The 21,665-nt window shown below is 41.9% G+C and overlaps 1 protein-coding gene across 3 annotated transcripts in view; it reads left to right on the forward strand.

Annotated features, from left to right (window-relative positions):
- UGGT1 (UDP-glucose glycoprotein glucosyltransferase 1) overlaps positions 1-16,210 on the forward strand; it is a 41,963-nt gene extending 25,753 nt beyond the window's left edge. For all 3 annotated transcript variants that reach the window (XM_048314308.1, XM_048314311.1, XM_048314310.1), the window contains 16 exons: positions 686-781; positions 1,112-1,214; positions 1,676-1,755; positions 2,217-2,406; positions 4,101-4,259; positions 6,037-6,122; positions 6,450-6,534; positions 7,549-7,637; positions 8,114-8,218; positions 8,798-8,882; positions 9,459-9,641; positions 10,831-10,991; positions 11,485-11,599; positions 11,845-11,961; positions 12,260-12,419; positions 12,842-16,210. In XM_048314308.1, coding sequence (XP_048170265.1) covers positions 686-781; positions 1,112-1,214; positions 1,676-1,755; positions 2,217-2,406; positions 4,101-4,259; positions 6,037-6,122; positions 6,450-6,534; positions 7,549-7,637; positions 8,114-8,218; positions 8,798-8,882; positions 9,459-9,641; positions 10,831-10,991; positions 11,485-11,599; positions 11,845-11,961; positions 12,260-12,419; positions 12,842-12,867 — 1,840 coding nt within the window. In that variant the 3' untranslated portion in view covers positions 12,868-16,210. The remainder of the gene's footprint in view (positions 1-685; positions 782-1,111; positions 1,215-1,675; positions 1,756-2,216; positions 2,407-4,100; positions 4,260-6,036; positions 6,123-6,449; positions 6,535-7,548; positions 7,638-8,113; positions 8,219-8,797; positions 8,883-9,458; positions 9,642-10,830; positions 10,992-11,484; positions 11,600-11,844; positions 11,962-12,259; positions 12,420-12,841) is intronic.
- Positions 16,211-21,665: the final 5,455 nt, after the last annotated feature.

Here is a 21,665-nt window from a genome sequence, read left to right on the forward strand (position 1 = left end):
GAATTCACCAGGCTTGTGAGTTTGGTATGAACAATTCAAACAGCTGTCACTGTAAATCTCTGAGACTGTCAATTCAGGAAAAGCTGACAGACCTGTGGGTTACAGTTTTGCTTCTTGGCAAAGGTGTGATGTACAAAGCAGTTTTCATTGAACTTTCAAGAGGTTTTACACCTTTAAGATTGAATATATTCTTAAAATACTAGACTGAAAATTTATGGGAATACTAAAAAGTAAGAAGTAGTCAAAAGTAATTATCTTTTGTGATAGGACCCCTCTCAAAAATTTCTCCACTTACAGGATTGCTTCCTAGTGCTCAGAGTTGCAGTGTAAGATGGGAAGAGCACTGAAACAAGGGTTTGATCTGAATGGCTTTCAGGTCTGAGTGGTCGGGGGAGATTGGGAATGCAGTGCCTGTAACATGGTTGACCCCAAAAAAGCAGCTGTTCTATATTTGTTAGAGTTAAATCCTTTGGTATATTCAGTAACAAGGCTGCAACCAGTTTAAATTACTGTGGGTTAACCCTTAAATATGTTTACTTCTTCAGAGCCTCTGTAGAGAGGTAGTAGAAGTGTTTGGGTATCTGGATTCTGTTTGCCTTGCCTTCTGCTGCAGCCTGGCACAAATGTGGTAAGTACAGGCATTTTTTTGGGTATCTGCAAGCCTTTCTCTTTTCCTTCTTTTCAGGGCAAGTGACTTGGTAATGAAAGTGGATGCTCTTCTTTCTGCTCAGCCAAAAGGAGAGGCAAGGATTGAGTATCATTTTTTTGAAGAACGATACAGGTATAGAATTGCTGAACAATGCTTTTCTGTGTCTTTTAACTTTCCCATTGTTCTGTGTTGCATTTAATTAAAAAAAAAAAAAAAAATCTAAGTAGCAATAGGAAAGTCCTCAAGAGTTTTCAGGAAGATTCCAGAAATTAATTTTATCTCTTTACCTATCTCTATAAACATACATCTATATGCCTATTTTTTTTTCTCTGGTTTCAGAAGGTGCACAGCATTTAGGAAGTAATTTCAGTTCAGAATGAGATGGACAGCAGTGGGTTGTTATGCATTTCAGGTGTTTATCCATATGTTTGGTACTTCAAAATTGTATTTTCTTCCATTTAGTGCAGTTAAACTGAGACCAAAAGAGGGGGAGACATACTTTGATGTTGTGGCTATTGTTGATCCTGTGACCAGAGATGCTCAAAGACTTGCTCCGTTACTTTTGGTACGTAGGCAGGGTTGTAAGCAACGTCAAATTCTGTCATTTTGGAATGTTTGTCTTCCTCTTTGACTGTGTGGTGACCAGTGGCTTTCTAATAGTGTGTCTGAGTTTCACAGTACATTTATCAGTGGAAATACTAATGAGGCTGCACTATGCACTAACAAGATCATGCTCAGGTATTGTCCAGAGAGCTTTTAGCTTCACTGCTCTAACAGCTTAGTTTGCAGTGACTATGTTCTTGAGGAAGGTCTCAGCATGCCAAAAAGAATGCCTGAAATATGAGGAGCAGGTAACTGTTCTTAAAAACACCAATTAATAAGGAGGGGGAGGGGTGGTAAAGCAAATCACAAGGAGGGAGGATTGGGAATGAGCGTGTAACATGCCACCCTGAGGTCCTGTCTATAAAACAGTGGTCAGCTCTCCTCATTAGCATCTTAAGGGATGTCTCTTTCTCCTTACTTTAGGTTTTGAACCAATTGATAAATATGAACCTGAGAGTGTTTATGAACTGCCAGTCTAAACTTTCTGACATGCCACTGAAAAGGTAAGCAGTTCCATGATAGAAGGGGGGTGGAGAGAGAGAGAAGCCTGTTGGAATGTGCAAGCACAGAAGCATGGTCAGCTGTCCCATAGGAAGTCTCAATAACTGCTTTGAGCTCATTTATGTAATAGCATCATTTCCCACAGAGAATCTGGGAATTTGTGGATGGCATGAAGTAATTCTGCTGTTTTACAAGTTGGGTGCTTTTAATTTTTTTTTTAATATTTATATAAAATTAAATAACTTACTAATCTTAATGGTTGAGTCTTGCACAGTCTCGTTTGGTTCTTCAAGACCGAAATTCTGACCTATCCTAAGGTTAACACAACCTGTGTTACTTTGGACAAAGCCTTGGAGACATTAGAGGTCAGGGAAAGCTGATGCCATCTGCAAATAGAATGAGAGTGAAATATTAGCAAATTTTGGCAGATACATATTCTAACATTTTCTTTCTGAAATTTCAGCTTTTACCGCTATGTTTTGGAGCCAGAGATTTCTTTCACAGCAGAGAATAACTTTGCTCCAGGACCAATTGCCAAGTTTTTAGATATGCCCCAGTCTCCACTGTTCACTCTGAACTTAAATACTCCTGAGAGTTGGATGGTGGAGTCTGTTAGAACCCCGTATGACCTTGACAATATTTTCTTAGAGGAGGTAAGAGAAATCATCATGTTCCTACTGCATTTAAATGGTTGTGTTTTTCCAGGGCTTATTTTTTTATGGGAAAGAAATGCAGAATTTTAAATTGCCAATAAACATACAGCTGTGGATATTACTGCATTTGCAGACCTCTAAAGATTTTCTAGGAAGGGAAGCATAAGCTCCCTGACAGCAAGATTGCTGTTCTCAGTTACTCATGGATGCCTGACCCAGAGGTTCAAAAACACCCTAGTCTTGAAGCAGGTCCTTTCCCTTGCTCCTAGAAGCCACCAAGCTGGTTTTAGCTACTTATTTTCACAGTTTTTGTCAACTGGCAAAGACTCCTGTGGTTGATAGAAGGACATCCAGTATCAATGCAGCAGTAAAATCATGCAGCAGAAATCCACTCAGTGGCTGTAGGTTCAGGAGCTTACTGCTGCTTGAACAGACCTAGAGTCAGACTGTTAGACTGTGGATCTGGGCAGTGCTGCCCCACATCCAGAGGGAGAAATAAGGAAAAGCCTGTCTGCTGTATGTGTAATGAGACTGTCAGAGCCTTTACAAACAGGCCTCTGGAAAAGTGGCAGGCTTTACAGCCTTGTGGGCATTACAAATGTGGGTCCCCTTCTCACTGATCACTGTATTATTAGCCCCCTCTTACTTCTGCATCTCTCTAATATTGTTTGGAAATATGGTATGGTATTGTGGTATATCCGGTATTCCTAATCCTGTACTAGTTAGTCAGAAATCTAGGGAATTTGGTGAGTGTTTTATGGTTTGGGTTTTGGTTTAGTGTGTTTTGGTTTAGGAGTTTTTGCTTTTCATCTCTTAACCTAGCTGTAAAGCCATAAATGAACCACTGGTATTACATGTCAAGCCTCTGATTTCCGTGCCTGCCCCTTAGTTTAATTGAAAGCCTGAGAGAGAGGGTGATTAAATGCTTCAGGCATTCAAAGTGCATTCCTGAGCTTCCAAATAAACAGCAGCTTTACTTTTGCAGGTGCACCATTTCCAGTTCCCAATGTGCAGTCTGTTGGTGCTGTAGCAATTAAACTGTCATTTTGGATGTGCAAATGAGAGGAGATGCTTTGTGGGATTAAACTAACATTCTGCTTATGTACTGTCCTCAGGCTACATCTGAATTTGGCCTGGTAGGGACCAAAGTCTTTTGGGGTTGTGTTTTTTTTTTTTTCTTTTTTTTTGTTGTTTTATATTTTCTTTTCTCTTTCCTTGCCACCTTTGTTCAGTGTAGAAGGAAAGGAATGGGTGTTTCCTGACAGTACCCTAGTGCACTGTAAGGGTAATGCAGAGCAAACAAAGCTAATAGTAGGTGAGACCAGCTTTAAACAGATTTACAGTCAAAATCCTGGATCCCATCATATACTTTTTATGATATGCCAACTACATTCTCCAGTAAATGTTAAAAAAAAATAAATTGTGGAATAGAGCAACAATCCTCCCCTTTTCTTATTCTAGCATATGTTGAGATCCAAATTCTTTTGGTCTGGGCCACTCTTAACAATATTTGTGTGAAGTTTGTCATTTGAAGGAGCTGAGCTCTTTGAGGCTTTCTAGGTATTTGTCTAATAATAAAATTACTCTGGTAAATTTGTTTTTTAATGACTATGGCTATTCTAGAGAGTACCTGAATGACTAGAAGTCGGCACTTTAGAGCTAGTGCTGCAGTCAGCAGTATCTGCTCCTTACAGGTGGACAGTGTTGTAGCTGCAGAGTATGAACTGGAGTACCTGCTGCTGGAGGGACACTGCTATGACATTACAACTGGGCAGCCACCTCGGGGACTCCAGTTTACACTGGGGACTTCAACCAGCCCTGTCATCGTTGATACCATCGTTATGGCCAACTTGGTAAGCGTTCTGCTGGAGCTGGCAGCAGCTAACTGGTGTTCATCCAGTCAGCACAGCCACTGCCATTAACCACTGGCTGTTCTCTAGCATGTGGCTGTGGGTATCTGGTGTATCTTGCACTCCACAGCTGCTTGCAAATACATCAGAACCACATCATTCCTCACACTGATGTCTGAAGCTTCGTACTCTCTCTCACCTTTTTCAAGATGTGCTCCTTTCCCTTCAGCTGGCTGAGAAGGATCTCTGGAATATCTTTAAATGCTGCCAGTATTCCTAAGGGAAGCTCAGACAGTTGTTTTCCTGAGACAGGGTACTCCTTGGGCCATCCACTCTGGTGCTGTGAGCCTCAGGCTGTCTCATTTTGGGACCCATTTCTTCAGGAGATCTACGGCATAAATGGAGAGAGTCAGCAAGAATAGCTGACATTGTAGAAAATAAAGGAAGTGGGAAAGAATGGGATTTGCTTATTTTAGTTGAGAAAAGGTGCTGGAAATCGAAGTGTATGATTGTTCCCTGCAGCTGCTTTTGTAATGTCACCACATAAGGGGTGTGTCTGTTCTCACCCCGGGCCATGAGAGAGGTGCTGGACTGAAATTACAGCAGAGGAAGTTAGCCACTGGAATATTTTCTTGTTATGTAATGTTAGTGAAAAACTGAAGTAAATCACCTCTTGTGGGTTTTTTTTGTTGTTTTTTTTTTTTTTTTTAAATCTTTAAATTTTTTAAGGTATTACATTTATTTAAATGAATTAAAATAAAAACAAGGAAAAAATATTCACTGGTGCAAAATACTTATTTTAGAATTTTTACTCATTTTCAATTTGTGCTTTTTCTTAGCCAGAGTATATCCTAGAATGATGCAGTATTTCTTACTGTAGAAAGAAAGATGTCCCTTATTTTATATGACATCACATTGTCTGATTATGTTGGGCAGTAGAGCTTAATGGCTCAGATGTGTCCTTTTCCTAATTAGCTCTACCGAAGTGTCTGTACCACAGGATATGGTGCTGTAGCTGGGACTCCTCTTGCTCAGCTCAGTGTTTGTACTGTGTGTGGGCATGAAGAGACCAGGAACACGCCCTGTGCTTTTTAAAAAATATTTTAAAATTTTCTTTTTACGGCAGACTGGCTCACGTAGGACCTGCAAGCATTTGAAGCCACAGTACAAAACTGAATGGGGCACTAAAGCATCTCTACAGTTGCTTGTATCTTCTGTAGGTGTAATGATCTAAATCACAGAGGAAAATACTCAGATCTGGAATCTGAAGCTTAAAAGGAATTGAATACAATATTTGGATTTCACTTGTAATTTTTTAAGCTCTGTAGAAGAGGTATCTTGTAAGGTGTAAATTGTGGTACTGCTTCCTGCTGTAGATGAAATACCACTCTGTAGAGCTTCAGAATTCCTTTAGATTTTGTTGTATAATTACAAATCAGTGTTTTGAAATTCCCTCACTCCTTGATGAAGGCAACCTTTTGCAGGAAAAGACTTGGAGTTTGCACTGTTCCTGTCAGGGCAATGAAGACTTTGATCTAAAAAATAGTACCAGACCTTTTCAAGCTTTTGTCTCTTAGGGAAAACCCAACAGTTTTGAATGGAATAATTTCTGGGGCTTTTCTCCTGTTCTCTGGGTTTAAAGCCTTAAGGTTATGTTAATCAATGGGCTTGCAAATAACATTTTAGATATAAAACAGTGAGTCAAAACACGTAACTTTAAAGCTAATTTTTCTGCATTTGCATTTTCTGGAAACTGCCAAATATTCTTTTCACTTTACAGGGCTACTTCCAGTTAAAAGCCAATCCTGGTGCATGGACTCTAAGATTGAGAAAAGGCAGATCTGAAGATATTTACAGGATCTACAGGTAGGTCAGGATAAGATTACTTCAGTCTTTTTCTTGTGAAACTTCATAAGTAGGTAGGCATTGTAATCTAATGGTTCCCAAAGTGTGGTGACCTGAACAGCAAATTAAACAGCAAATTACATTTCATGCTGAACTTATGTTATGCAAGGTGAAATTAATTAATTTAAAACCCCATTAAGTGTGTTCAAATAGATGTATTTGTTTCTTTATCATGTCTCAAACCCGTTTTGCAATGCTGAGGCTTAACAAGTGTATAAAAATGAGCAGAAGAAATAAAGAATGTATTTCTGCTTTGTAGTAAAAGTCAGTATCTTGCTCTGTTTTCAGCCACGATGGCACAGACTCTCCGCCTGAAGCGAATGAAGTTATTGTTGTTCTCAATAACTTCAAGAGCAAAATTATTAAAGTGAAGGTGAGTTTAAAAACTAGGGATGCTCTTAAAGCAGACTGTTTGACCAACAGCGGGGGAGAAACTTGGATTAAGGCCTGATGCTCCCTTCCCACGAGCATGCACTTAAGGCAGTGTGCACACAGCTCACCTCACAGTGTCAGGAGGAGAGAGCATCACCTGTAGACTTGATTTGAGTTTTTGATACAGGAGAGAATGTCATGTAAGTCCTGTTCCTTGTGTATGTCCCTGAGATACAATAATACTCACGTTTTCCTGACTCAGATGTGCTTATAACTTCAAGAAAAAGCAGTTTTGTATGTCCTGTATATGTCTAGTAATAAACATTCAGTGTGTCCATTGAGCCAGCATTTTATCTGTTACAGATAAATTTTATTCATTTGGCAAGACATTTTCTGTCACTCTGACACACACTAGGTGAGAATACATTTTAAAAAAGAAAAAAATGGTAAATTACTAATCTCCTGTCTCTTTGGGTTGCCTATCAGGTAATGCCATAGCTGAGAAGTTTAAGGAGAATGACTGCTGGATAAGTGATGGCTATAACACAGCCAGTTCACACCTGACACCATTTGCTTGTGCTGGACTAATTTTGGGATGTTCTCCCCATTCACTGTCTTGTCTGTGTATCTGCTTTGGAGTCTCAGTGGCCAGTTATACCACTTAGAGAGTGGTGGAATTGGTGTGTTGATTTTTGGGGTTTTTTTTGAGGAGTGGGGGGTGTTGGTTTCCTTGAAGGATTTTCTTTGCCAGTCACCATCATCGAAGTTGCTCACTAAACATCTCTTAGAAAAGCATTTTAACTGTCCAGACTAACATGGTGTCTAAAAGCTCCTTTTTATCTGTTAGGAAAAAGTCAGTTCATTACTGAGCTGTTTTCCCAGACAGCTAAGGTTACCTGTCAGCTCATGGGATGTAATTCAAGTGGGTGAAACCAGAACCGGTGTCAGGATAACATTCCATAGCTATTTGCCCAGTATGTGGTTCCACTCACTAAAGCCATGTTATGCTTCACAGGTTCAGAAAAAGTTTGATATGATGAATGAAGATCTACTAAGTGATGGCACCAATGAGAATGAATCTGGATTTTGGGAATCTCTCAAATGGTAAAACTAATTAAATGATAACCTGCAAGTCTCTTGAAACTGGAAAACTATTTGGCAATACCATTATGTCTGTGAAATTCCACAGCTGTCTGTTAAGACTGCCTGAATTTAGGGCTGTCATTCATTGGACTCCTCTGTTTCTAGAGATCTGGATTCCTGCTTTGCACCTGCTTTTACCTTCCCTTACTCCCCCTGCTACTTGGGAGCCTGAAAACATTGTTCCTTCCCAGGAGCTGCACCTCAGCCAGTGCTCTCTCAAGCAAAGGGTGTTCATCTGTGAGCTCTTGGACCTTCCCTGTCCGTGTGCACAGCACTCTGCCTTGGGGAAGATGCCCTGGTCAGCAGGGAATGACACCAAAAGCCCACAGACCAACTGTATTAAACCAAAACTGTAGCCATTTTCTGTATTTGCAGCCTTTCCTATAGAGCTGGCCCTTCCTATCTTGTCCTTCATATAACCATGGTTTTCCTTTCAGGGGATTCACAGGAGGACAAAAGAATGAAGATGTGAAACAGGATAAAGATGATGTACTAAATATATTCTCTGTAGCTTCAGGACACCTATACGAAAGATTCCTACGGTTAGTGGAGAATTCCTAATCCCAGTGTGCCAAATGGTATTGTCCTGCTTTGCACAAGGAAAAAGGTTACAATCTGCGAGAGTATAAAAAACCCCACTTTTTCAATGCTTCAGAAGTCCACTAGAATCTGCCTCTACTGTGTCATAGGAACTTTTGTCTGCATAGCATTCATGAGTTAAAAATAGACTTGGTTTAATAGCTGGTATGTTGCTGCCCTAAATTTTCTCACTACAATGTAGCCAATGTATTGTTAAGAAGTTACAGAATAAGTCACAGTTGCTTTGGAAAGAATCTGAACTTCTGTTGTTCTCAAAGGACTGTGAAAGCCAACAGGTTGTGTATTCTCTGACTAGTTAAGATACATAGATGTTGGGGGTTTAGTGATTTTGTAGATCAAATGAAGCAATTTACAATAGGCTGAAGCTGCCCACTTTTTCTTTATGTGTGAAGTTCAGTTACCTGACACATAACTGCAAATAGTTTAATCATGTAGCCCAGCAATTTGTAATCTACTACACAGCTCATCTTTTGTGGGTGCCACTTGTTCCTGTAACTGTTTTATTTTTTTTCTTTTGATAGCATAATGATGTTGTCTGTGCTGAAACATACCAAGACTCCTTTAAAGTTTTGGTTTCTGAAGAACTACTTATCACCTACATTCAAGGTTTGTCACTAATTAGGAATTTATTTGGTGGTGGGGGAAAGATACCACAAGCTGCTTCCCCCTCCCTTCCCAATGCTGTACCAGCATTGCTTGGCCAAACGTGTGCTCACCCAAAGTTGGAGAAAGCCTCACAGATGAGAATGTCAGCTGATGTGACAGTGGGCCAAGTTTTTCTAGTAAAAAACATTCTCCCAATGCTCTTCTGTCATTTTGCATGCTCCCACTTACACTGCTTTGTACACCCCTAAATAATTGTCCCATCTGTGAATTTTTGTGATTTGAGTAGTGCATTCTTTTAGACTCATCTGTGGATCACTATAAAATGGCTCATTAGGAACTGTGTGGACAAAGATGCTGAAATATTTAGTTGTCTCAGGATAGTTGGCTTTACAATTTCTATTGATTGTTCAGCTTGGGGCTCAAGACTTTTGTGTGAATTAACAATTTTCTTTGTGGTATTTCATTTTCTGATGTTTGATGCCTTAGACTGAAGTCTGTCTCTTGTAATGTGCTTTTCTTTTTCCTGCAGAGGAACAAAGAACTGAGATAAGCTGCTTTTTTCCCCTCCCTCTGCAGGAGTTCATCCCATACATGGCCAAGAAGTATAATTTCCAGTATGAGCTTGTCCAGTATAAATGGCCACGCTGGCTGCACCAACAAACAGAGAAGCAACGCATCATCTGGGGTTACAAGATCCTCTTTCTAGATGTGCTCTTCCCATTAGCTGTTGATAAAATCCTGTTTGTGGATGCTGATCAGGTAACACAGAGGCTGGAGTTATTTGATCTTCTCTTCTTTTCTTTCTCTTTTTTTTTTTTAATAATAAATTCCTGAATACAATTTTTGTATTGTCGGAAGGGTTGCAAGTTTGAGCCCTTCATAGGCATGACTGGAGGTTGATTCTGTAATTATTGCATGCTTCAGTGAGGGCTTGGGTTTTGTGCCTGTTTCCACAAGATTGGATTTGTTGGCCTGTCTTTTGCTGTTGTCTGGTTCCTCACTCACTCACTGTGATTCCAGCTAGTTTGCCAAATAGATTCTTATTTCACATTTCCATTTTTCCAGTTCAGTCTGTTCTCCCAGCCTGCAGATCACTTACCACAGACAGTACTTTCCTAAGTCACCAACCACTCTGCCTTCCCAGGCCCCTGCTTTTAGCTTGGCCACATCTGAGTGGCTTTCAGAGGAGGAGAAGGCAAATCCTTTGGGCATGAGGCCATGTCCTGTTGCAAGGCAAACAGGACTGGAAGGCTTTGTGTGTCCTCACTCCTCAACGGGTGGAAAGTGCAGAAAACACGCACAGTGAGAACTGCCAAAAGTACTCTATCAAAAATACACATGGAACTGAGAAGTACAGATCATCAACAAGTGAGTGTGAGCTGCCTTGGGGGTTTTGGCATATGTACAGTGTGGTCCCATGCCAGGTCTAACTTAAGCTGAAGTATCAGTTAGGAGAGATTTCCAGCTACCCTGTTGTCATTTTAGACAATTGTTTCTCTGTTTGTGAGAGATATTAAGGCATTTTTTCCCATCAGAGTGGTATTTTTAAAGTAGTGCTACTGCCACATCTGTGTCAAAAAGACATTAAAAAGCTTTCTTCCCTGGAGGCTCTGCAAACTGAGAGGAAGGGATACCAAGAATCACAGTAGAGTTCATGTATAGTGAGAATTCTTGCTGCCTAAGAAACAGTTTTGCTCTTCAGCTGTCAAACCAACCCCTATCAGCTTATTTGAAGCTCTATTTTATTTGCTTCAGCTCTAAGGGCAGGGAGACAACACCTTTTGTGCTGTGTTTTTGTACTACATACACATAATGCCAAAGACTGCCACATATATCAGGTAATTCTTCCTTTAGCTGTTTGCTCAGTTGGAATTAAATCCTGTACAGCATTTCCAAATAAGCCATGATAGGCTCCTAGAAATCAGAATAAAATGTCCTTTCCCTTCAGATTGTGCGCACAGATCTAAAAGAATTGAGAGATTTCAATCTCGACGGTGCTCCTTATGGATATACTCCATTCTGTGACAGCCGAAGGGAAATGGATGGCTACAGGTTCTGGAAATCAGGATACTGGGCAAGTCATTTAGCTGGAAGAAAATACCACATCAGGTATTGAAGAATTACTATTTTTTTTTTTTTTTTTTTTCAAAATAGAGGGGTAAAATTTTTGTTGCTACTTAGACTTAGCAGAAAACTAGCTGAGGTATACAGCCCTGTATGAACCACTTTTTGCTTACTGTTGCCTCTTAAAGGTTCCATGGCCTATGGTCCCTTGTAAGCACTAGGGACACTGAAGTTATTTTCAGTATGCTACAACTTTTACAGATGAAGAACTAAAGTGTTATCTAACAGACATCTTCCTTTGTTAATAACAAACGTTGGAACAGGGACTGCATGACAGCAAAGCTAAGATAGATTTGTTGAAAACTCTTTTGTACGTGCCATGACCTTGTTAGAGCGGCTTTCCTGCCTTGTAATGGATCATCTGATGTGCTGCCACTGTGAGATTGTTTTAGGGTATTGTGTCTCAGGGGTTCTAGTGGGGCTGCAGTCAATTATCCCCCAGTGAAATGTCATTACTGATTGCATCATCTCCACATAGTGCTCTATATGTTGTGGATCTGAAGAAGTTCAGAAAGATAGCAGCTGGAGATCGACTCAGAGGACAGTATCAGGGTCTTAGTCAGGATCCAAACAGTCTGTCCAACCTTGATCAGGTGTGTTTTATTGTGTTTGTTTTGGTTTATTGGGTGATGGTGTCAGGTTGGGACTTGGGATTTTTCCAAAGGACTTTGTTTGGAATGGGATGAAGTGTTGATTCATCACTTTATATTTGCATTGGGGCAAAAGAAAACTCTTACAGAAGTTAACCTTCAGAATTACTGTTGGTTTGGGAGGGGGGTTGCTCCTCCCACCCTGCACCCTGTGGAAACAGCTACTAACTCTCTATTTTGCACAACAGGATTTGCCAAACAACATGATCCACCAGGTACCAATTAAGTCCCTCCCCCAGGAGTGGCTGTGGTGTGAAACGTGGTGTGACGATTCCTCAAAGAAGAGAGCGAAAACCATTGATCTGGTGAGTGCAGGATGATTCCCTCACTCTTACATCACATTAAAATACAGCAACCAGTTTTAGAGGCACTTCCCTACCTCAGCCTGTATCAGTACTTGCACGTTTTCAGCATTTGAGTTTCTTCTGTTAGCTTCTGTATTTCTCTTACGTGGAGCAGTGGCATTGTTATGAATTGGGAAAGAGACTTTGCACTGTTCTCTAGTTGAAGTACAGGCACGTGTTGTTCACCACCAGGAGATTAATCCCTGCAGAGGGAAGCTGAGTGCAGAAACCTTTTGTAGCCTGTCTGTTCTGTCTGCAGTGTAACAACCCAATGACCAAAGAGCCCAAGCTGCAGGCAGCCATGCGGATAGTTCCAGAATGGCAGGACTACGATCAAGAAATCAAACTGCTCCAGAGTCATTTCCAGAAGGAAAAAGAAATGGGAACACCAGCTAAGATGCCAGGACAACACACACATGGTAATCTCTGTTTCTGTGCTTCTGTGACTTCCTCCATACCTGTTGGTGTGGTGCTGTGTGCTCCCTCACTGTGAGCTTGTACCATGCACAGGGCTGAATGAGGGCCTGTTCAATCATCGGGGAGTGTAATGGGATGGAAGGACCTTTGCTGAGTGAGGCTGGTGCAATTTAACCTAATTCTGAAAGTCAGAGAACAGACTTGTTCCAGTTCTGTAAAAGACCCTCACTGTTCCTGCAATTTTATGAGCTTGGCCTTATCTTAACCCTTAAAGAAGGGCTGCTACACACCGTGGCTGAGAATTGTTCTTCAGGCACTGGTACCTTGCAAGGAGCAAGCCTCGGGAGGCTGTACTGATTTTCAAACCAATCTGCCAATTGAGGCAACTGAAACTGAGTGCTCTTTGTTCTCTCCTCTTCTACAGATCCAGCAGCACATGTGGAATTATGATCCATGGAGACAAATTCAAGTTAGACTTTTTCATAGACAATTTTTATATTGAAAGCTAGGTTTTTTCCGGTATGTCTGCAAAACTGCTGAATAATTGAATGGGATGATGTATGCATTTCTATTACTTGCCTTTGGGTTAATTTCTGCATATGAAATAGGATCTGGATTGCTGGAATTAGCATTACTGGGTTTTTTTTGCACCTGTGGTGGAGATGAAAGACCCCATGATGGAATTCAGTGTTTCAGAAACAAAACTTCACAATCCACCGGAAAAGCCACAGCCTGTTCCTTCAGCTGTTGCTGCCTCCACCACTGATGAAGCTCCTGTTGGCCTCAGATCTAACTTGAGAGTCTGGGAATTGCAGACATACGTCCTAACCTCATCTGATGGACATAATTTTTCCAGGTAACATTATAAGGCTCTAAATTCTGCCTTGAATTTGGGACGCTGTTTCATCTTCAGGTTTTCAAACAATTGAAAATACTTCTTGGATTTGGTTCAGTCTGCCCTTGATTTTGTTACAAAACCAGCATTATTTTGATTTTCTATTTCCTGTCTTCATGTATTGCCCAACTTTTGATGGTTTGGCTTAATGTAAAGCTACCACAATCTATTTAAATGCCCATCCAAATGCCTAAGCTTACAAAGTGAGCAGAACACGGAATTTGGCAGCTGAATTCATCCTAGCCTATATGACTTGAATCAAAGTGCCCTCCCTTCCTCCTGCTCCAAGTGTAAATCAGTCTGCAAAACTGGTAGGGCCTTACTCTTGCTGTGGTTCACTGATTCATGAATGTTTTTTTGTTTATGAAAAATCTGTGGAAGCTTGGAAGTTTATCATCATGTAAATTTCATTAACTTTATTTTTCTTCAAACAGCGATGTTGTCACATCAATAAAAACTTCAGAGCTCCTAGGTCTTAAGCTTTAGCTCCCACTCAGTCCTTTGATCATCCTTTTTCCTTGCACACATTACAGTCTTAATTTGATCTTGGGGTTTCTGGATATTTCACTTGCATTTGCTTTCATTCTGTGCATAGACAAGAAGGTCTCTTCTTGCAAGGATTAATTACCCTGGGCTAGTTTTATCACTCATATTCATGTCTTCATTTTTAAAGATGCTGCTGCCATAGTTCTGTACTATGAACATACCAATTAAAGAAAACCCTCAAACCCTATTTCCCTCATTCTGTAGGATTAATAGCCTGCTCCTGGTAACACTGAGGAGTTGAAGAGTTGAAATAAAGGAACTAAAAGGAGATTGCTAGTACAAAATATAGTTACCTATGCATCTTGAGAAATCCAAACTTTTTTGGGTTTTGTGCCTCCCATGTTTTTATACAGGTGAATGTTTTGTGCTGTAAGACCTTCAACCCACTGATAATCCTGATTTAAGATATTCCTCTGGAATTACTGTGTTATAAATCCTGTCAAGTTTTGGAGGAATCTGAAAGAAGACTTCAGTTGTAGTGTTTAAACTGTTCAGTAGTGTGACTTAAGAGAAAAAGCAGCTCTTCTCCAGCCAGCTCAAGGGAGGGCCCAAACTCTTTAAAAAGCACATTAAGAGCAGTGCCCAGGGTCCCTCAGCTTAGCTGGCTTGCCCTGCTGGCCTGTAGTGCTGCACATGCCCTTGTGGCTAGCAAAGGTGGGGAGTTCTGGCAAGGTTTGGGAGAGTTTATAACCCACCTCTCCCCAGAAAAAGCTGTGCAAACATGGGGGGCTGGAGAGCAGCCTTACAGAGTTTATTAGCTTAGGTATTTCCCACTTTTGGGGGTTTTAAATTGAGATTGTCTGTCTGGTGGCTCTGGAAATTACAGGTGAGGTGCCTTATGCTTGCCATCAGAACTGTTCCACTTAAGGAGAAGCAGACTTACAGTAGAAGGACTTTTTCCTAGTGTAAAAAACAATGTGCCTGCCACCAAATTAAACAGCTAATACAGCACAGGTAAGATTGTCCTTTCTGTGTTCAGCTACAAAGCACTTCAGCCTTGCTGGAGCACGTGGAGTGGTACAGGAAGAAGTGAGCAGCAGCTGTACACCACCATTCCCTCCAGGGATGGATGGGGAAAGAATGTGCCCAAGCCTTCAGAATAAGAGCAGCTTTCCATGAAACAAGGCCCTTTCCTATCTAGAACCAGATTTGGCTTCTTTTTTTTCCCCAAATTATATTCAGAGCCACAAGACTGAGAGTAAAGCAACCTCTTAAATTCAGCACATTTACAATGGTGTGTCAAATAAGAAAATACTTCTAAATTAAATGTCAGTTACAGATTTTTTTTTTTTTTAGTTCTACACCTTCATTCTGATAGTTAATGTATGTACTTGAACACCCACACTGCATCCTTTTTTTTTGAAATTATAAAATCTAGCTAGCTCTGGAGGATATTTTTGTTGCCTCTAGTTAACAGACGCCATGCTCTTCAGTTTTTATAAAGAAATAAAACTTATCTAACTCACAACTGATACAGAAAGAAACCAGAAACATACTGTGAGGTTCTGTACCCTTGCAGTACTCATAAGAGTCCTGTAGCTGTTCACAAGCACAATACAAAATGCACATGGTACTGATCATTCTGAATGTGAACTATTCCCATTTTTCCTGAGAAGCCACTATTTATTTCCACCCAAAAATAACAATCAAGAAGAGAATAACCACTGCTTTTGGATCTGTGCATATGTTTGCTCTTAGATGCTCAATGGGGCCTTGAAAGACAAATAGTTTGTCACCCCCATCTAGAAAGCATCTCAGAGTGAGATGCTTAATGAAATAGAGCTGCTGCTGATCATATCACTGATGGCCTGGTCCTGTAACTAGTAAGACTGATGACAATTAGAAAATGGGGATTGCAGAGGGCACAGTGTAATTTTGGATCCCTCAGCCTAGAAAAGCCCTTTCTGTGGCAAACTGATGACGTTGTTCCCATCTCTGGCTACAAGCAGCTCGACCTCTTGGTGTGGAGTTCACACTTGAGAAATGCTCTGTACTTTTATTTTAAAAGGAAGATTTCACTGCCTTACTAAAAAGCAAATAGCAAAGAAATAAGACTTTAGGATTTCTCCTTCATTCAGCTATATGGGGTTATAAAGAAAATGAAAGAGGCATGTACAAAGCAGTAAATACCCAGTCACAGTCTTAGGAACCAGAACATTTTTTAAATTATGACCTGGTTTTACCCAAATCTTCTGTAATCTGTTCAAGAATATTCCATAACTCTGTGTGGCACCAATACCAAGTGACCCAAGGCATTGGGAGTTCTCTTTACTGAATGTTGAGATCACAGTGAGTGTCCCAGTGCAGTGGCAAGAAGAAGATCCAGTGTAATAAAACCTCTGCTGTTCTTTACCCGTGTCTCTCCTGTCCATTGCTTTGGGGCAGATAACTCAGGTTTTAATAGTGTTCCTTGGAGTACATTTTTCACTTCTTGTATGCAAGTGTTGGGATACCATTGAAAAGCCAGAAGGGAAAAGGAGGAGTTCTCCCTCCCAGCCAGTCTTGTTAATCACGGTGTTCGAGTAACCTCTAAACTGAGGCACTTCTGTTAAACAATAGGAATATCTTATATAAATCTACCTTTTAGGTCTTTTTTTGGAACTCTACCTACTACTACTTAAAAAGGATGTTTCTGTGTCAGCTTTTTGTCATTTCTTCATTTGATTTGGTTTTACACTGATACTTCACAGTAAACACTTGGAAAGTGATCCTCCAGCAATACTTCCAAGTATTCCAAGAGCTGTGTCTAAAGTTCTTTCAGAGCTGGGAATGAATTCCAAACTCCCATGGGACTCTCAAAGCCTCTTAACCAGAGCATCTTTATTAACCAAAGAGCTATAAATGAGACAGCTTGACACAGGAAGCCCAACTGAATGCTACAGAGGCATGCACTTGCTTTCTTACAGTTGACTGAACTTGCTCAGGTCTGGAAAATGAGACCAAATCCTAGGAGACAACTAAAAGGGGAAAAGGAAGCAGCCAGAAAGAATAAATACACACCATATGCCTATGACCTCCTCAACAGGACTTTGCACTCCCCTCCTTTGGCTTTTTGAAGTACCTATTGAAGCATGTTACTCTACATACTTAATGCTAAAGAACTGATCACCCTCCACCCCAAAAGAGCTGCATAAATGAGAAAAATTCTGATGGGGGAGTGGGGGATAAAAAAAAAAGTAGTTTTGAAGCCTTTTTTTACAAAATTAAAAAAAATTGTATTAACCTGAATACAACAGGTTTCTTTGAGGAGCAAACTGTCCCATTCCCCTCAGCCTGCATCCTGCCAGCTATCAATACATGCAGGTAACATCAGCCGTAACACCACACAGAGCTGGGGCTGTCACACCACACGGTGCAGGATTTCTCCCTCAGGGCAGTAACCTGCCAAGGGCAGCTGCTGGAGGAGCCCATCATGTTCTCACTTGGCTCTGCACTTCTGGCCATACGTGCAAGGCATTGCTCAACAGTGCCCAGCCTGTCCCTTTACTTTCTCAGCAGCAATCTCTAATTTCCAGCACCTGTGTCCAGCTCTCATCAATAAGTAGAGCCAGCTTTCCAGTGTAAAACTTGCTGCCCTGAACTAACAGCCTGAGGGGCCACAAGTCACACGGGGACTGTCCACTGCCCTGTGCTGAGAACACAGCTGTACAGCGGGTGCCTCTGTCCAAGACTTTGCCACAAAACCCAAGCAGGACTTAACCCAAAGCTCTGTTCAGTGCTGCTGCTGATATATTGGGCACAGCAGCTCACATCCAGCTCCTGTCTCCACAGGAGAGATGAAAGGAATTGAGTGCCCCGATGTGTGTAGAGGCTTCTCCCTTGCTGGTTTGCTGTGTAGCATTTAGGCTCTTTCTGGGGGAGATACAAAGCCATATGAGGGCAGGCAGCACTTTGTTTGCAGGTAAACAAATCCCCTGCCCACAAGCTGCTCTTGCTGCCTGTTTCCATGTATTGACCAAATACTTGCACTGACATAAGATGAAAAGTCACTAAAACGCTCTTCAGAACAAGCTATGCTGCCCTTGTCCCCAAGGCTTAGACACAGGGACAGGGATACCCCACACCAGTGTCCCATGCACACTGTGCTAAGCCTGAAGGGATCCTGCTCCCAAATTGGTGGTTTGGCCCATCCAAGGCACACATGGCACAGTTCCTGTGCATACAGAAACATCCCTGAGTTTAGCACACACCAGCACTCTCAGCTGTGCTCTGGGTGCCACAGCCCTTCCTGTCCCATCCCCAGGGACTTCTTGCCTGCAGACAGCTCCATGCTGTACTAACAAGCAGCCAGCGCTGCCTGGAGAATCCAGGCCACTGGATTTAATGCTGTCCCTAGCAAGCACCTGCAGTCTGCATCACAAGGGAAACCCCTTGATCCATACAGGCCATCAGAGGGGCTCCTGGCTGGAAGCTCTCTGTGGGCTCTGCCCAGCCTGCCAGGTCAGTCCTCCCACCACTCCTTGGTGGTGAGTGAAGGTGCCCAGACTGGCACTGCAAACCCACAACGGGGAACCAGAACCAGCCCTCACCCGTCCTGGAACTCCTCTCCACAGCTGTATGGTGCCTCTGCCACACATCTCACCAGCTCCTAGTGTCCAGAACACATCTTCTCTTACTCTGTCCATCAACCGCAGCCTGATTTGCACTCACTGCAGAAATACACCCCAGGAAAGGAGTTAAACCTGTACCCTCTGGAGCCAAGAGACTCTCCAATCTGCCATCCCTAACACAGCACTGGCCAGCGGGTCACAGGGGACGAGGCTCCTCAAGGAACTGACTTTCCCAAACCCTGCCACTCCCCCAGAACAGCCTTGCAAGTCACCACAGAAAAACTTATTCTGACACTGGATTCATGCTTCCACCTTGGCTAACAGTGGCAGTGTAAATATCTCAACACTCAAAGCTGCCCACAAGGAAATTCCTCTCCATTTACCCATCTCCTCTTTGCCACATAACCGTATTTACCCAGTCATGATCACTGCTTATGGATTTTACACTCCATCTGTTTGGAGTCAACACATGGATCTTCACTAACTTGAAGATAAAGAGCTCTCCCCCACTCTCCCTTTCTGTCTGCAGCATGTATGCTAGCTGCTCCTTGGAATCCAGGTAATTGAGCAGCATTCCCTAATTGGGACACTGGGAAAATCACTTCTGACTACCAGGGTTTATTGCTGCCTAGATTTTATCAAGACCACTGCTAAGAAGGATTGCCTTATTCTTGGAATACATTGAATTTGTTCCTTATTAGCCAGTTTGGGGATTGGTGATGAATGAGAACAGCATTTCTTCTGTGTGAAGATCTGGAATAAGGAACTCTGCAATACACCTGATTATGGCACAGCAGGGTCCTCTCCTGCTCCTGGGCAACAGAAAACATCATTAGCCATCTGACATCCTCCCCCTCTCACTAATGTTACTACACCTGAGCACAAACACACCTGAAGATGCAGAACCTGCCTGGCCACAGGGCTGTGCCTGGGGGACATGGATTTGCTGAGAATCTGATGAGCCTGCAAGGTGTGTGTGTGTGTGTGTGGGAAGCACTCCCTGACAGCACCCCTTAGAAACGACTGATCTTTTCCAACTCACAGAGGTGAGAGGGAAGGACCAGGACATGCTGCCATCGTTCAGAGTGGGCACCTCTCAGCTGCCTCACCAGCCCCACAGCTCAGTGCTCTCACCCAAGGCTGCTGTATTTCTCACCACTCCACCTGTACTAAGCAGAGCCACCTTGTGTACAGCCTTTGGCTTCCTCCTAAAAGATACAAAGGAACAGAGAATCTGCTTTGCTTCCTTAAAATTCATTTTCAACACTAAAGGTGTGCTTCTTTATTTGCTTCCCCTTTTCTGGGGGAAGTTTCCACCACACAGACATCTCCTTCCTCTGCTAGAAAAAACAGGTCTCAGCTCTCAGACTCTTATTCTCCAACCTTATTCCTCCATCTAGGTGTTTATTTACTACAATAAATATGCAGTGGGTATTTCCAGACATCAAAATATTGCCCTTAGCCTTTAGACTGTTTTCTTGATATTCTCTCCTTTGCTTGGCTGAGTGTTTTAAAATTTTTTTTTGCTTTTTTTTTTAATAAATAAAATGGAAACTTGGCACCAGAACCGGATACATTCAATTTCATCAACTCTACATCAAGAAAACATGTTTGTTTGCATGTGTATTTCTGTATATCCACCCCCATCCTCTAAGTATTTGCCTTTTATACCATCAAGCTCCACAGGAATCCTTCCACTCAACCCACTGAGAATTTCTTATGAACTGCTTGTCCACGACAATCACCAAAACTCCTTGTTGACTCAGGAATGCAGCCCCCTATTTCCTGGAAGTCTTTGTGTTTCATATTCCCAAACGTGCAGTTTCAAACTTGCCTTACCAAAATGCTTCTGTGGTTTCCCTGCAAAAAGAGGCCTCAGGATTTTGTGCTGCTGCCTGTGATTCACTGCTGCTCAACAGCTGTCACCACAATTGCTTCCAGACCTCTAGGAAAGCACCAAATAGCACAGACCACTGCAGAGGAAAAGAATCCCAAACACCTTTTTGATAGGGATTCCCACTAACTATTACTACTGGAACTTTGCTAACTGGGTTTTAATTCTTTTAACATGTGCCCCAACAATACAGTAACATTATTTTGGAGCAACAAGGTACAAGCAACAAGGATTTTGTGAAGTGTTTATGTATACACTCAGTGTTGCTATTATCCCAAACCTGTAATTCCTCAAAGTTACACTGCTTTGACAAGAATCATGTCCCATAAAAAACCCTCAAGAGTAATTTCAGCTCTCAGGGCGCCCCTGATCTCCCAGGAGCTTCCCCTCTGGTTTCAAGTTCATGTTTGGACAAGTAGCTCTTTGCTGAGCTTCTCTGAACATGTGCCTTATCTTCCATACTTTATCAAAAACTGACCTCATCGGGTCAGTGACTCCTCCAGCCATCTTTTCTGACTTTCTAAACACCAGCTATTGAGTTGTCCCTTTAGAAAAATCTTCTAGAAAAATTTTAGAAAAATCTTAAAATACCTGAGCTGCTCAACATCTATTGCACCAGCCTGGTGAAGATATCCCAGTATAGGTGATATTTTAAAGATTTTTACATATAGCACATGGATACCTATTACACGTCCTGGTTTTTGTTAAAACACTTTTGCCATCTTCACCTAACAAAGCTTAAGGAGTTAGGAACAGTTTCCCAAATGTTCTACTGTGTGTCCTTAAGTTGACCTGTATTTAAGATATGTTCAAGATTGTGTTTTTCCCTCTTGGGGAAATAAGGCCTTATCTCTTGCTGTGCTGGCAGCCACCAAGGCCAGTTAGCAGCCAGGCTGACTGAATTATGCTCCTGCCTCAGGAATGTGGCTCTAACTCTGAATTAGGATTTTATGGGAAAGCTCCTCATTGCTGCTGATCTGTGCAGACCTCTGTAAGAACACATTGCTGTTTTCACATGCCATTCCTCTGGGGTCTTTCAAAAAAGCCTCAAAAATAAATGAGTGGCTGCTTTTGCCCTCCTGAATCTTGTAGTTATTTGTCCCAGCATCACTGACTACTGGTTTGAAAGGTCTCACCTGAGTCAGCAAGGCCAGTACCTTGATACCACAGCCACGTTTGCAGAATCTCATTCCCAAATGTACCCAAATCTCGTGAAATGAGTTGGGATTTCGCTCTCCCATCCTACTGCTGGGAGCCTGTTCAGACCTCTCCACAGTGACAGTGCTGCAGATCATCATCCAGTTGCCCACCTCAGTTTGCACTTAGCAATGTCACACTCTTTTCCCCTCGTATCAACATTTGA

Source organism: Corvus hawaiiensis, chromosome 10 (assembly GCF_020740725.1).
Source record: "Corvus hawaiiensis isolate bCorHaw1 chromosome 10, bCorHaw1.pri.cur, whole genome shotgun sequence".
Lineage (NCBI taxonomy): Eukaryota > Metazoa > Chordata > Aves > Passeriformes > Corvidae > Corvus > Corvus hawaiiensis.